The 17,213-nt window shown below is 39.2% G+C and overlaps 1 protein-coding gene across 1 annotated transcript in view; it reads left to right on the top strand.

Annotated features, from left to right (window-relative positions):
* The window catches only part of SLC35F1 (solute carrier family 35 member F1), a 228,740-nt gene that overhangs the window by 119,633 nt on the left and 91,894 nt on the right, over positions 1–17,213 (top strand). The window contains exon 2 of the mRNA XM_058021134.1: positions 12,485–12,660. Coding sequence (XP_057877117.1) covers positions 12,485–12,660 — 176 coding nt within the window. The remainder of the gene's footprint in view (positions 1–12,484; positions 12,661–17,213) is intronic.

Raw genomic sequence — 17,213 nt, 5'->3', positions numbered from 1 at the left:
GATGGGTGTGTCACTTGATTCCCTTCTGCAGCTATGAGAGGTTTTTCTCTCTGGCTTTTCTCAACTTATTTCTTACTAAGAAGAATAAAAAGCCGTCAGTGAGGAACATACTGCATATCATTACAGTGAAATCCAATTTAATGGTTTACTTCAATTCCAAAAGGCAAGGAAACAGAGAGCTATGACTGGGATTTTGTCCTTCAGTTATAACTACAGCCTCAGATGCCTTTCAGAAGGGTGATTTCTGCAGAGCAGATGCTATTGAGTAACATGGAAATTCTTCCTAATCTTTTTAATGCTAATGATAAGTTTATGCATGTATTTTTGCAACAGTAGCAGTCTAAAGCCTTAAAGCAAAGTGTCACAAACGTCATGCTTGCACAAAATATGATTTCATCCCTGATTTTTCCTCACATTTTCAACTGTCAGATTGACCCCCTGCTCTCTGTGCTGCAAGCACAGATGTGAATCACGCTGGGAGGGGAAATAAAATAAACTTGCCAGCTGAAGGTTGTGACCACACTTGTATATGGCTGGGAGGCAAAAGATCCTCTGGTTCTCCTGGGTCAGGTGTGTTTTGCCGTTGTGTTGTGTATGGGAAGGAGATGGCACATCAGCTGCACACACTGAGGACACCCCCAGTGGCCTGGTTACAGCCTGCTCATTGCCTTTGCATGATTCTACAGTTCAGTGCTGGCAAGGCAAAATTGTGCCCACTCAGAAAATCTTTTACATTATTGAGTTTTCTTTTTTTGCATATCTGAAATTTAGATGCTACTGTTGTGAAGAAATTGCAATAAAGCAACCTGGAAGGCAGGGAGGAATGTTCTGGCAAATGTCACTTGGTTTATTTCCTTCAAGAGGACTTTTACAGCTTATGTTTTTTTCACAATTTTCATTTAAGTGATTCATCACTCTCCTTCTTTAGGTCATTAGTGACTTTGGTCATACCTTAGCACTGCATCAGGTTCCTGTAAGCCAGGAATTTCTCTGTCTTGACTCTCAAAATCTGCAGCTGGCGACTTCCCAGACCACTTACAGTTTATTTATTTTTATTTATTTCAAACTCCTTGCAGTTCTGAATTCTAATAAAACAGGAAAAATTAGATCAACGGCTTTATGTTTTTTCAGCTGAGCCTGCCCCATCATTGTGTGTCAGGTCTGCAGTAAATTTACAGTGTTGACAGAGGCAGTCGTGCAGTTTCACTGAATTGAAAGGAAGAGAGGAAGCGAGAGATTTATCTTGGAGCCTAAGGGTAGAGCAGTAAACCAGAACCACCACACTCATTCCTAAAAGTGAAGAACTTAGTGTTGTTGGACTTTTCATTTAGCAAGAGTTGAATTTTGACCAGTTGTAATTTCCACTTATAATGTTTTTTTTTTTTTTTATTTTTGAATTGTAAGCAGAATGCAGAAGAATACAGCTGCGGAAGTTTGGACCTCTTGTTTAGTGTTGGCTGAGTAATGATTTTAGCACTACTGAGTACTGAACAAACAGCAAAAACAAGGGAAAGGAGAAGGAGAAGTACTACTCCACCTCTCTGTAAGGCTGGTTTTGCTGTGCCCCTTTTCACCAAGTGTTTCCTTTCCTGCAAGACCCTTCTGTATCTTAGAAGTAGGAAGGCAGAGAGGACCTGGGTTATTGCTGAATCAATTCTGGGCACCCAACTCAAAATGCCTTAGAGAGGGACCTTGCTTTCAGAAAGGACCAGTAGCAGACAGAGAAGAAAACTCAACACCTTTCAAGTCCTGCAAGTGGGGCACTCACAATTGATCCAGCTGGGCCAGGAAGGGTATTGTCTGCTGAAACCCATCATGACTGTAGCCCCGGGCTAGTTACTGACCCAAACCAGGAATTCACTTTCCAGCTGTGCCTCTGCAATGTCTCTAGAGCCAGAGCACAAACTTCTCGACCAGAAGGTGACACCCAGCTCAGTTAAGCAGCCAAACTCTTAAATTGTTTGCCTAAGTGGTTTCAGGGGTCTTGTTCTGAGGACTTAGACTCACATATTCTGCATCCTGTGGCCTGTCATCCGCCAGATTAGTGGTAGATCTATTGAGGGTGTTTTCTCTGTCTCCATAATGAAGTTGTGCCACCCTGAAACTCAGTATGCAAGTTTCACGTTCAAGAATAGGATAAAGACACTCACACAAAGGGGGAAAATTCTGGCCTCTGTGCATTAAAGAACTGTTGGGAAAAAAAAAACACATAAAACTTTCATGTCCTTATGTTTGTCATAATATCCATGAACAAGCAACTTTGAGCATTACTCCTGCTTGAGGGGCTGCAGAATGAGGTAGCAGCAATACAACCCACACATGGGAAAAAGCAAAAGAAGGTCAGAGCCTTAAAGAGCTGAAGTTAGGATGAGCCACAGGCACATGAGCATCTCTCCTTTGAAGCAGGTGGAGATTTGGAAAAGTGTGCAATGGCTTAGTGCTGTCCTTGATGGAATGCTAATGTGGGTATCCTTTGTCTTTCTGTACCAGGGGTGCAATCAAGAGGCCAATATTCAGGGCCAAATTTAAGGACATTTTTCTTAAGGTTTCTTTTACAAGCTTCAAGCATATATTTTATGGAGTAGAAACTCACTGTAAAAACAATGCAAACTTATGGGAATTGCATATACCTACTTGGGGAGAAAATGTCATCCACAGAAGCAGGGTTTTTTAATTCTGCAACAATTTTCAAGAGTTACAGAGAAAAAAAAAAGTAACTCTTTTGTTCTGAAGTTTTAAATGTAGTTAGTTTTATCCAAGAAAAATATTTTGCATAATCCAGCCAGATAAATTTGATTTTTAAATTAAATATTTATAATAGATATTAAGTGCTCTCTAGAATGAAAAATCCACGTTATTTATTTTGCAAATGCACTGATATTAAAAAAAGGAAAAAAATTATACCTCTTGTAATAATTGAATTAGTAGCTTTAGTTCTTCAAAAGCCAGCCATGATATTCATAGAGGCATTTTCAATATTAACACCTTTTTTTTTGACCTCCAGTTTTACACGTAAGCTATAATTTTTGCAGTTGCCTAATTGTAGATGATCAGTCAGTACACACATTTGCATATGCTTGGAGTTATGAATTTCATGGGGGCAGAAATTCATAAATAAATTTTGCCGCTTTTGGGAGCACCAGGAAGAATCTGAAATCATCCATCATCCTGACTCACATACATACTATTTTCTAGGAACTCCAAGCCCATACTTCTGTGTTTCTGACAAAACTGATTAAGTCACAGTAGCATCTATCACTTGAGGAATCTTGAGTCATATGAACTTGTTTTCCATCAGACCGTTCAATCAAGATTGGCTTATCAGTGGCAGGAGTATAGCAGGAGCTGTAATGCTTTTCATCTCCTCCTTTATCAACTGTCTCTCAATAGCTGTAAGAGTCCATAAACCCCCATCACTTTAAACTGTATTAGCACCGTACAGTAATGGCAAGAGAGCAGTAAGAAGTGATGTTGTACTACTTTGGGCACTGGTGAGCTATTTTTCTTGATGCTGGGAATCATCCAGGTCTATTACTGTAGGCTTTCAGCTCCTCTGAGAAAACTGGGAGCTGATGATGATCTTAACTGAACTGAAACTTTATAACTCGTTCTCGTATTATCTAAAGATATTCGTCACTGTATTTATAATGTCCTGAGCCTTAGGCGTAAAAACCACTGCAAGTGAGATGAGCTAATGCAATTTGACAGTGAATTTCTTTTCTACAAGAGACAGAGAGCCATCAGTCCTTCCACGTCCTCATTACTTTCAACATCTAAAAGCTCAGACTGGTGCGTTTGGGAGGGAGTAAAGATAAATATCTATCTCAAAACCACATCTGTTTGTATGCTTTATTCTTGAATGATAAAAATAACTGATCAGCAGCCCAATGACTGCCTCAATTTCATTGGCAAAAATGTGGTATTTTCAGTGGCTGTCACATGAATTTCTAGCTTGAGAAATTACAGCTCACCCTTAATACATAATTGAGTCTCTAACTCTATTTCTAAGACTGGAAATATCACTTTTGAATTAATTTTTGGATAATGATGGAAGAAGTTAGTATTTCAAAAGTACCATATTCAGCAGTTGGTGTTTGTAACAAGTTTTGTAAGCTCTTGTATGGAAAGTTAATTCTGTCACTTATTATTCCGATCTAGATCAAATATTTACATATTTATTTATTTCTATATCCTAATTTCTCTAGACCTACTTGGCTAGACAGTGAACTTTATAAAAATTCATGGACTGCAGCTAGCTTCAGTCAATTTATTTGACTAAAATAACCTGAAATACAATTCTTCTATCTCATGGTCATCTATAACTGTGCTTTTGATTTAATCACAAAGATTGAAATATTTCCAGTCTATCCAGTATAGGCTGAGAAGTTGCCAAGAACTGTATATGGAGAAACCATCATTCTTAAAGAGAAAAAGCCTGTAGGGCTCCAAATCTGGTGATTTTTACCTGAAAAGGAACCAGGAAATTACTGATTGGAAGGCAGATGGCTGTTTCAAAACCTAGGCATGATTTTAGGATAAGCATGTTTTATTTTCTTTGTTAGCTCACTGGTAGGGTGAAGATCACTATAAGCAAATTGCACCAACACTCACACACACCCCCACACCGTGCCTCCAATTTGCTTGTAAGGATTTAGCACTGGACTCCATCAAGATAATCCATGGAAGTTGTGTCACCGTGCTTTCTATCTTTAAACATACATCTTATTCAACAATAATGATTAAAAAAGGAGTGCCTTCTTTGCACTTAGAGTCAGTGCAGCAGATATCTCAACAGTATATAGTTAACTATTAAGTGCAGAGATATGTTTTATCTGTGAAAGAATAGTGTTAAAAAAAGATTCCAGTAAATTCCAGTTGCTAAAGTGTTGTAAAACACAATAACTATGACCATGTTTGTGTGTGAAGTTGGGGTTATAAGTGTATGGTAAATTAAACCCATTTTCAAGAATTGCTGTAACTGGCAATATACAAGAATTGGGAATTTTATTAGGTAAAAGCTCATCTTACGAAACTGCTTCAGAGACTCCCAAGGCTTGCTAAATGTGATTCTGCTTTGTTTTCATCCAGTGTCAACATTCTGGGCTGGTCCCTCAAGCTATCACAGAAAAGCAGCAGAGCCTGAGTCTGTCACAGCTTTGAGGCAGATGTACCTACACCTTGATTTTAAGTGATATCCCCAAAAGGCTCTTTAAATCAAGCCCAGTTGTATTTGAATACAAATTAGAACCTTAATGGCTTGAATAGAAAAATCTCAAAGCAACTAAGACAGCCAGTAAGCAAGGGATAAGAAACTTGGGCAGCCTCCCCAGGGTGTCCTTCCAGCCAAGGCAGTGGCTGCTGGGGCTTCTTCAGCTCTTGGGGAGTGCTGTCTGTCTGTCCAGGTCTGGCTGTCCCTCCGCTGCCCCTCAGGGCTGTCCCTTGGTTGCTGCAATGAGGTGCTGGGCCTGCTGGAGAAAGAAGCTGTGGAGCTTGATCCAGAGCTGCAGGGCAAGTGACAAGTTGCTGGGGCGGTGGCAAGAGAGGATGATGAGAACAAAGAGGTGCAGAGCTCCCCTCCTACCCCCAGCTTATGGCACAGAGAATTTCTTTTGGGCCTCAGTGGAAGCTTGAGGTAGTCTGCAACTCACTGTGTGGAAAACCCACCCTTTGTGCTGAGATACAAAGCCTGTACATCACAATAAAGATTTCCCAATAATGACTCAGGAATTAAGTGATGGATAGGCTTGGTGTTGCATGGGTTTCTCTCTGATTTGTCAGTTAATTTTAGTGTTGTTTGTATTTTAATGCAGTGTGGCTTTAGTTGGGCTCCAGACTTTGGTGTTTCACTGTTCAGCAATGGCTTAATACCTATATTCTGAAAATATTTTACATCGGTTTGTTCTTCCTTGCCAGAAATATTAAAAGTGTCTTTTATTTAGACCCACAGACCCACTGTATTTTCTTGAGATTTCATCTAGAATGAATCCAGAGGATGTAGACTGTGGGAGCAGGTGACCAATAGAATACCATGGCACATCAGCCCATGATGTTATTGTCAGTATATGTGTTGGGTGATGTGGTTGCTATTAGTGCTGTAAACATTTAGCTATAGAGTATTGGGACTGCTTCTGTAAATTGCTCGAAAGCAGTGTGCAGCAGCTTTGATGCATTAACTGAAGATACTTGCTGCAATCCTTACTTTATTGAGACAGGAGGGAAGGGTTGTACAGGGAAGGGTTGTATATGCCAACTTGTAGAATTTCTCCCTGTGTAACAGGCATGTCAGAATAAGGGGAAAATAAGAAAAGACAAGTTTCCATGCAAAATTAGTGTAGAATCTTGTTCTCTAGATGCAATCAATTTCAGAGCAATGCAGGACTAATAGGAGACTTCATATGCTTCAAAGCTATTAGAAAATCTGCAGCTTTAGCTGTCAGAGAGACCTCAGTTGATTGTCCAGAACAAATCTTGTTAATTTATTCTTTCACAAGCTGCCTGTGTCAGTGTTAAGTGTGAACCACAAAATATGGAAGTAATGTCCGTGTCCTCATTAAGCAGCGATTCAAGTGGGGGGTGGTGTGGGAACTTGGGAACTTTGGGAACTCAGCTGCAGTGGAAATAGTGACATTCCATGCTGGTGATGGCAGTTAGTATTTGTGATTTTGGCATGTCCTGTTCCTGGGTTTTCTGTAGTAATATGCATCGACATTTCTACCAGATAAGTAGAATTTTAAAACAAGATTCTATATCCACCTGTAAACATTTAAATAAACTTGACTGGATTCCTACAGGATACAGGGGCATAACTTCAGCTTACTTTGAATCAGTGTGAAGTTTTTAAGACCTTGTTTTATTTCTCCTCACGCTTTTATAGAAACACAGTAAAATGCACTCAAGTGAAGAAGCTTGGCAGCATCACAGTGCTGTGACAGACATCATCAGCTTCACTATGGCATAGCAGTCATCAGTCTCTGAATGAAGTGTATCTGCTTTTTCATTTTTTAAATACACTCTTGGAACATTTGGAGTGGTAACTTTGTGTTGCGGTCATTACCGCCCTGGAGAAAGCACAATCCTGCCTGCAGGCCCTTTCCAGCAGTGCTGTAAAGCAGCCTTTACAGATGTGTTCCTCTAGTGAAATTTTGGCTCAGGAAACAGACTGCCAATCTCTTGTCTGCTGGAGCCTGTGGCCTGCTGGAGGATTAACACACCTCATGCTAGAGATTAAAAGTAGGGGTAGCCTCTGTTCTTTACCATCTGAGATACTCTTAAACTGATGCAGTGGGGACTTACTAGTGGAAAGATACCAAATAAAGTGCAAGAGAGAGGAGGGAAAGCAGCTAAATTAAACTGACATGGAGAGTCAGTTTTAAAACAGGATTTAGTGTCAATTGAATAGGCCTGAATGTTTAAATCACTTGGCCACCCTCTGCATGTCATTGATTCTCCAGCATACAGCAGCTGTGATTGTGTGGCTCCTTCTCAATGTTGCACTGCCTTGATTTTGTGTTGTGGAGAGTTTTGTGTTTCTGTGCTCGGGGGAGGATATGGGAATGAACTAGTATTCAGAGCTAAATATTTTAATAAAATATTTAATAGTATATATAAATATTTTAATTCAGAACTTAATATTTTAATTTCATGTAGAATAATTACAGAATAACCTGCAGATAGCTGTTTAGTACACTTTATTGCACCAGTGTGCATGTGCAAGGAACCAAGCACTAGCTCCAGAGTTCTTTGATATGAGAATGTCTGCCTTCAGAAGTTTGGCTTTGTCATGGCTGATAAAGGAGACACTCAAGTGACAGAAATTTCCATAAGCCTGGAGGAACAAGTGAAAAGGATGCACAGCAGCTACCAGCCCAGACATTTAAACAGAATTAAATGGCTTCCAACATCAAGATGAGGCTTTGTCTTCTGGCTCCACTTCCAAAGAGACAATAAAGAAGTATTTTTAAAATTCTGTTAGTATGCTGTGAAAAACGTACTTAACAATATGACACCTGGAGATTTAGGAGTAATTCTGACCTACTTCTCACTTAAAAATACCAGTCTGATCCTAGGTTAATGGTTGGACTAAATGACCTTTTCCAGCCTAAATGATTCAATGATTCTACGCATTTATGAGATCAAAGCTTAACTACAAGCTGAAGATCTTTCCCTGTTTTAACTTGGTTTGAAAAAGTACTGTTGGTGTTGCTGAGGGAAAAACGGGATTTTTGAAGGATTGCTTTGTTTTGATTTAAATAGAATACAAGTAGAGAAATAGAATAGCACTCAGCTAAAGAGAAATTGGATCCTGAAACCCTCACTTTTATAAAGCTTTTTGTGCTGAGACTCTCTTTCTGGTGTACTGTTTGAAGGCCATCAAACTACACAGCCTTTCTTCAAGATATGAATGAATGTTGCATCCTCAGTGAATGAATGTGCTGCTGAAGCCAGCACGATAGACCAAAAAGCTTAGGGAAGAAATCATCCTTTGTGCCATCTCCTGAGTGGTGGAGCACATGAAAAGCAACACAGAAAGTGTTGCAGATAGAAGCCATGTTACAAATTTCAACAGTATTATGATTTTTGGGAAGATACTTATGAGTGCCAGAGATGACAGCACTGAGTTAGTGTCTTTTTCTTTGTCTAAAGGAAATAGTTGGTTTTCCACAGCCATTGAACTCTTCAGTATTTGCTTGCTGCTTATTCTTAAAAATAATGGCTATGTTATTATTCTTATCTAGGTATTAAAGGCTCAGGAGTTAAGACTCTTATATTATTAGATCACCGTTAACAGGGGAAAAAAATTGAATACAGTCAATGTTACCAGCATTTTTTGTAAAATTCAGGTATCTTATACTGGTTATTAGGTTTCTTAAAAAATTGTATTTTTCTGTATTGCTGCTGACATTGTCACCAATTTAAACAATTTAAGATTTGTTTCCACTTTTCTGTTTGGACAGAGATGAGTTGTTCTCTTACATTCAGCCAAGGAAAAAATTAGCATTTTATTGACCTTGTGATTTGCTTTCTCTTACTTACTTTTCATTTCATTACTGTTTTCCATGATAATGGTTAGTGTGTCAGAGCCTACAGTGGTGAGAGAAGGGGAGGACACAGAATCTTCTGTGCCACTGCTTGTCATTCATGTCTGTAATGGACATGTTACTAGGTGTGGCAGGAGAGTTTAATGTGGGCATGAAGAGGTAATTTTTGTAAAACAGATCACCTTTGCTTCAAGTCTGAGCATTTAATGGACACTTGAATTAGATCTGCTTAAACATCTAACATGCTACTCTTTGCACTCATGAAATAAGAATAAAAGATTTGTATCTTTCTGTGCCGTCCATCAACTGTGAAATGTTTAACTAAGTCCTGACTGGAAGAGAAACAAAACAGCTTGATTTCAGAGTGAGTTTTCTTAGATAATTAGAAATACCAAATGTGTGAAAAAATCAGAGACCAGCACTAAGTATGTACGCAGTATCATTTATGTAGTCAGTGTTTTGAAAGACAGCAATTAATGGCACTGCTTGCACTTGGACTCCCACAAAGTAGTTTTCTACATTTTTTGCATTCAGTTTTATCTCTAAAAGACAATTTTCACTCAAAAGTGCTTTCAAATTAGAAATTACTTACAGACTTGGAGGTGTTTAGGTTCACAGCCTTGATTTTTTGTCCATGAACTGAACTCCAATTACCCTTTGTGTTCATTGATGACTTCAATTATGCAATAGCAAGTGGATTTTTGGACACATTTTGAAATTGACAGAAGACATAGAGAGGTGTTCTCAATGACTTTTCAGGAATAAGACCATAAAATTTGAATTACCTTCTTGTTTATAAGTTTATGAAATGTAAAATCCAGAGGCTGAGGGCAGGCTGTATGTATGCTGTAGACCTTGACTCTTTAGGAAAACTGTCACTTGTAGATGTGGTTGAATGACTTGGCAAAGAACCAACTATGAAAAAATGTGGTTGTTTTATAAATAGCCAAATAGCAATGAGAGAATCAAAACATACACCAGAGAGGGCTACAGCTGTCAAACACAGCTTTGAAATTTACCTGGTGTTTTTCAGGTTTTTTTAGTTGGATTTTTAATGATAATGTCAGTGCAGACTGGTCAGGCCTGGTGACGCACCTGAATATAGAGAGCTGAGCTAGAAAATATGCCTTTTGTAAGACCTTATCAAACTTGCTACCAGGCAGAAAAAACGTAGTGATTACTGTGGTTCCCAACAGCTCACAGCCCTAGGGAGCAAGAAATATGTTATTGTAAGAATCCTTTCCTGAGAGAGGTTGTGTTTAGCTTTATGTAAATCTAAGCAGGATCCAAGATGCTTCTCTTCAGAGCAGGTGCAGTCCCCCAGTGAATGTAATAAAACTTTCACTCACAGGCACAGCCAAAATACAGGGACACACCTGCATTTCATGTAAAGCCAGGAGCCGATTTGCAAACACCTAATTTACTAAGGCAATGGAACTATAGAAATGGCAGTAGGCAAGAGGACAACCCTGCATGAAGCTTAATTACAGAATGATGTAGGAAACAATATCCAGCTAAATGAAGAACTGTAAATAGGGTGCAAGATTAATATGTGGATTTAAATTGCAGTCAGTACTCAAATTTCCTATTCCATGTCAACAGCAGAGCAGATAACAGCAGGAGCTGAGGATCAATAGTGTAGGCAGCATCTGCATCATGGTCTTGGATGTCACCTCTGTCGAGTGTGTTTGTTTCCCTTGGTTGTGTTTCACAGTAGAGTGAGTAATGTGAAGGCAGAGGTAGCAGTAGTAGAGTCTTACTTGCTGCTTATGCAGCAGTCTCCCATCAAAACACAGGGTTTAGCCCAATAAAGTTTGTTCTTTACTCTGTGTGTCAGGCTGTTTGTCAGCGAGGTATGTTAGCTGAATATGAGCACCCAGCCTCCCGTGCTTTCCAGTGTCTCTTTGGTTAAATCACGCCATGACTGACACCACGACACATTAGTGGGAGGATTGTTTATGAGAAAAAGGGAAACGAGCTTGACACTTGAGTTTACCAAGTTGTGGGAGCACAGATGCTCATCACTGCCAAACACGCAGAGCCGAGGTCAGGGAAATCTGTCAGGGAAAGCAAAGCAGCCTTGAAGCAATATTTTTTTAACTGTCTGGCAGAGAACACACATGAAATAGTGTTATAGCTGAGCAGGGTGCTGCCCTCCTTCCTCTACTCCCTTAGGATTGCCTAGTTCCCTTTCCTCATTCCAGGTTCCAATGAGACATTGCAGAACATGCTCCTCTCCTTCACGTCTTCCCCAGGGAGTTCAGCCCCTCTTTTCTGGGGGCTGGTGACAGCAGCAGTAGCAGTGGGCAGGGCTCAGACCAGATGTCCCCTTTGGATCCCCTTTTGCTCTCCCTGGCATTGTTTTTGCTTGCTTCTCTACCAGACCAACACTTTTTGCATTTCGTTTTTCTGCATGGGAGGGTGTAGCTGTAGAGCAGGCCTGGTCAGCATGAGATTGGTGACACATGGGGGACCTGGGAAAACTCTTAAGGGTAATTTAAAAAATACAGATATTTCTGTGTTGTGGGCATGGGAGATCCTGTGCCAGAATTTGGAAAAGGAAGATTGTTTAGACTCAGTTGGGCTGTGTGGTTTGATAATAAAGTCTACAAGAAGAGTAAAAGAGATGGAGGTATTTGGAGGAAAAAAATCTTTCAGATGTAGCAATTTCTGCAGTAAAGAGAATATTATAGGAAGACAGAGAACATGCACAAATGAAGAGACTATTTGAAGCCTGTGGGGAAGGAGAATGGGATTGTAATAGGAGAATGCAGAAGATACTGGAGATGAAAAATAAGAAAAACAGATTAAAGCAAAAAGCCTAACCAGAAAGTATATTTCTAGCAACCAGAAGGAGACAGGAAGGGGAAAATTGCAATCTCGTGTTCCCATCAAACAGAAGAGAAAGTAAGCACTTGGAAAGGTGAAACAAAATGTAAATATATTTATCCAGAGTAGATGGAATAATAGTTTATATGATAAAATGTATATTCATCTTGATGATGAAACATGATCCTTTATCTTCTTTTTCTCTTTGGCTGCTAAGTCCTGAAAGCTGTGTTTCCCACTGTGTCTGAATGATAACCCTGGGTCTTTCTTTTAAGGAGGATGCTCAAAGGAACCAGTTCTGTGTTTTGGTTGATTTAAACTATCATTTATCCTTTGTGAAATGTGAAATGCAAAATTAAATGGTAGGGACGTGCCATCTGCTGTTGCTTAACATGTGAATAAGAACTACTATGTTGGCACAATGTTTATGCTCATGATAAGAGCAGGAACAATGGAAATGTTATGTTGGCTATACCCAGCAGGTCCCCTCGTTGACTGAAGCATCATGTTTCTTCCATGTCCCAGAAATGCTGAACGTGATTCCTGGAGGAGGATGAGCATTTCCTCCTTAGTGAGGAGGCTGAGTGTTTTATGTCTGTTATTCTCATTCCTTTCAGGGATCTCTTGCTGTCTGTGGCACTTGGCCAGGTACTCTCCCTCCTTATCTGTGGCATTGGTCTCACAAGCAAGTATCTGTCAGAAGACTTCCATGCCAACACACCTGTTTTCCAGAGCTTCCTCAATTATATCCTTCTGTTCTTGGTCTACACGACAACACTAGCCGTCAGACAAGGTGAGTGGCTCTCTGAAACTGTTTTATAGAAAGCAGTGGGGATAAAGGCTTCTGCAGAACAGCAACAAGCAATATGATTTAGTCACATATACCACTAACATTTGTTCTATATTTACATTACCTAGAAATACGTATTGGATGAACTGAAAAAAACACCAACAAATCTTCATTAGCAAAGAATGAAGCATTAGATCTCAAAGACTGGGGTGCTAGAAGCTAAAGTAAACATCAGTACTTTTGAATTCTGGTTGTTCTTGCCTTGCTGGGAAATACTTTAAGAATGCTTTGGATCTTACATAGACTGAGGAGAGCTCAGATGCAAGCAAAGATGAGCTTGCTAGTTCCAGGTGCTGACCATGGCAATTCAGTAGTTCACTTACTAGACAGAAAGAAATAGCAGCCAACTTTTAACTGCTGGGAAGTAGGAGATGAAGGGAGAGATTTTGGGGTGCTCTCTCTCTGAGGGGAGGTTTGGGCAGAGTAGCTCCATGGCCCTGTCACTGCTTTGCCATAGGGCCTGTGTAACCAATCTGACCTCCAAAATGAGAAATGCATTACATTAGGCAGTGTGCTTTGGTACTGTTTATCTAATGATGCTCTCTTTGACAGTCTATATTTTTTATGGAGGGTTGTGCCTTTCCTGCACATCTCTTCCCTTCTTTGAGATTTCGTTTCTAGATGAGGTGTGGGAAGTGAATCCATTTAAGTACATTTCTCAGCCACTCTTCTTTTTGTAACAATTTTATTTATTCACCTTCACAGAACACATAGATTAGAAGCTAAATAAAAGAGAAAAAATATCATGTGTTCTCTTGACATAAGGAGGGTAGGGCTCTGTGGAGGATAACAACTACAAAATGTATTAGGCCGTGGTACATTTATCAGCATACTGAAAAGCTCATGTTTTCTTACAGGAACAATGATTTTTGGATTGGTCTTTGATCTTTTAAGGGAACAACCCTGAAGCTTAAGTTCTTCACTGATTGAACAGTCTTGTGATACAATGCTAAAAGTGTTCCAAAGCAGCAATGACTTAATTTCTGTGCAAAAATGAACAGTCAAAAAAATACTTCTGTACTCCAGCACAAAGCACTTAAGCATATTACAACATAAGTTTTATAAACATTGGTCCCCACTGGCATTTTGCAGAGATGCTAAAAGCCAATGTGCAAAGGAAATGTTGACTCTTATATAAGGAGAGATTGCTCAGGCACTGTTTCACTGTCTTGGTATTTCAGTTTGTGTAGGGGGAAACATCACCACATACTTTGCTCTGCCAAAGGTTTAAAATGTGTTATTAGTAGCAGCTTTCTGGAGAACTGTGTTTAAAAATAATTATTCTGAGTGTAGGATTGCCTAGATGTTCACAAGTTCTGTCCCAGAAATGTCCTCCTCTGGACTGATTTAGATACTGTGAAAGGCAAGTCCCTATATGGACTCTTAAATAGATTTTACCTTTTTGAAAATGCTTGTGAGAGGGTATACCCATATAGATACTGCATTCTGCTGTGCATTACAGAGGCTAATTTGGAATAAAGTTTGATGTCTGGTGTATATTGACATCTAAAAATGCTATCAAGCACTCTGCTTTACTCATACATAAATATGTATTAAAAAGGTACTTTATAAATATTTTTCTGACTCTGTTTAAAAATGTAGTTGTGGACTAGAGGGAGTTTGTCAGAAGTATCTGTTGTGCCGATATGATAGGTTTGGGAACTAAGTGGTAAAGGGTTAGGAATATGTGGAAAATGTTTTCTGGACAAACGAGGAGGGCTGGGGAAGGTGTTTGACAATGGCTGTGGTTGATTACAGACCACACAAACAACTAGGGCACATGTAAAGGATACCAATGGAATTGTCTGGAAAAGGAGCTGTAAAAAAAAAAAACCCCAAAAAGATGGTTTCATCCAAAAAAACCCAAAATAAAATTGGCTGCAGAAGCTATGAAAGCAGTGATCCAGGCATTCATCATAACATTCCTGCTGGATGGCACAGCACTACACAGCCTATTTATTTACTCGGCATTTAATGTTGCCAGCTGACTGAGCCTGACGTTGTCTTTTTGCTTGTGTATTTATTCAAATCCATTATCTGTGTTTGTTCCATTAAGGCAGTTTCTCTAGCAGCTCTAATCATGTGGCTTCATTAATAGATGGAAATCACATAATAATATTAATGATGATTCTGTTCTGAGTGCTGACATCATCAAAAAACTTTTTTTTTTCAAGTATGGTTCTTCTCTATAAAAGAATGAAAAATTTTTAAATCATACTCTTTCTCCTTCAGAAATCGAACCATCATAAATTGATTTGTAGTAAAAAATAATTGCATCCCTTTGTCTTTTTCTTTCCTTGCTTTGTTAATTCCTGGGATTTTTGCAGAAATGTAGTGTTTAAGGAGGTGTCACTTGGGGTAGCCAAAAAAACCCTGAATTCACTCTAGGACTGAAAGCTATAATTTCCTCAAGACATAGAGTTCCTCTTTCTTTAGAGGCTTGTTCCAAAATTTGATTTACTCTGGATGCCCTTGGACTTAGCTGTCCCTCGCTGTTCTTATATGCCCCTGAGTGATAATGAAAAGGCAGAATTTGCACTGGTCTCTGAAAATCATCATTAGCAGATGATTAAAGCTCCTGAGCTTTTCTGACTAAAAACTTCTGCAGTGAATGCTCAGCTTCCAGCAGCTAAGTTAGCCCAGCATCAGCAGTGTCCGCTACATTTTTATATTGAATTGAGATTGTTTTCCAAAATAATTTTACCGCAGCGCTCACTCTAATGGATACGTAGATTAGGATTGTCAGCTTGCAATGAATCAACATGTCATCAGGTAGTGGAGAGGCACAGTCCTGCAGGTGTCCGAATCTCTGAATTTTTAAAACTTCATTTTCACGTTAAAAAAAAATGCAAAAAAAAACCCAACAAAACAAAACCTAAAAACCAAATCTAAATCCCCAAAAAAGAGGAGTTTCAAGGAGTAAAAGTAGACTCAATAGTTTTAAGCAGTGAAGTCCATATAAGTAAGGCTTTTCATCATCATTGCAACTTTGCTCTCATGACCGAAAATAAAAACTGGCAAAAACATTGAAGGAGAGCTGTTCTTGTGAGATTTTCATATGGACCTTAAAACATGGATACCACTCAGGAACAGGTCATGAAAAAGTGGAAGAATTTGTCTAAACTTGGATTTTTTGATGAAAATAAATCTGCCAAACATTTTACAGGTAATGAGGTCATTCTCAGTTCCTTCTCTTGAGGTAGCTTCCTCTCACGCCTGTTGTTTTCACAGCCAGAACTTGTGTTTGTCCATGGTAACACCTCTGAGAAGGTTTTAACACATATTATCTCACCTCAGTCTCCTCGTTAGCAGAGGGAAATGCTTGACAAAAGCATGTAGGGATACTTCCCTGTATCCTCTGGGTCCTATGTCATTATTAGTGGAGGAAAAGAAAAACCTTGGCTATCAGTGAGAAAAGCCTCAAATGGGTGAAATGGAGCTGTGAGGGATAGAGCTGGTGGAGATTAGTTTTAGCACCTTAAAAAGCAGGAAGTGGGAAATTGTCCATAGTGGACCAGAAGGTGTTAATTGCTAACAGCCAACATGGGAGCAAGCCTCAGCAGCTTGCCACCAGAAATAAATTACTTCTAAAAGCCACGTCACATATGCTACAAATGAAAACAACACATCTACTAGACATCATTAAAAACAGAAAAAGAACCCAAAACTGCTATTTTTTTGTTATTCTGGAAAACATGAGGGAGCAATGGAAGTGTCTTTTGAGCAGACGGGAACCACAAAGCCTTGAGGGCCAGATTCTGTGTGAGTAGGGCTCCACACTGCAAGCTGCTCCTTGCATTTTAGAGCAACAAGTTACTGAGTATTTTCAGCCCACCGGTACTAAGAGATGGCAATAATCTGCTAGTTCAGAAACATTTTTTATGAATCTCTGTATGTCTGGATGAATCCTGCTTCAAGGTCAAGTGATGAGGTTATATCATCTGTCGATAGAAATAGAGTTTTCCCTACAGTAACTGTAATGTCTTAGATTTGACACATAATTAAAGGTGATCTGTGCCCCTGAGTAAGCCAGAGAGTCCTGTGAGACTAGTAAGACTGCAGACCTCTTACTGGCATATCATTTTTTTAAGCATTTCTATCTCAGGGTGGTTTATGCCATTAGTATCTCAGCCGTATGTAATTTCCTGATGTGTCTGCTATCCAAGTATGTATTTCTATTTAGATAATGGCACTCCTCCCCAGCATCACTCCTACTTCACCAAAGTTGACCAAAAACAGCTAATTGAAGGAAGGAACGGCTATATAGGAGTTGTTTTTTTTTCACTGCGGTGCTTGTCAGCTATTTATTGAATGATTGAAAGGGTAAATGTCTCTTTTTACTTATTTCCATTCTAGTAGTAAATGTATATTAATACAAAGCTAGTATTATGCACGTAACTTAGGCAGACATAACAGAATTTCTTTTAAACTAACACCTTTTTTTGTCAATTGCCAGTAAGAACAATCTTGTTTGTCTAAGAAACAAAGTATATTAT

This window comes from Melospiza georgiana, chromosome 3, assembly GCF_028018845.1.
Source record: "Melospiza georgiana isolate bMelGeo1 chromosome 3, bMelGeo1.pri, whole genome shotgun sequence".
Lineage (NCBI taxonomy): Eukaryota > Metazoa > Chordata > Aves > Passeriformes > Passerellidae > Melospiza > Melospiza georgiana.
Note: the sequence above shows the minus strand (reverse complement) of the source record. Positions and strands in the feature narration are given on the sequence as shown.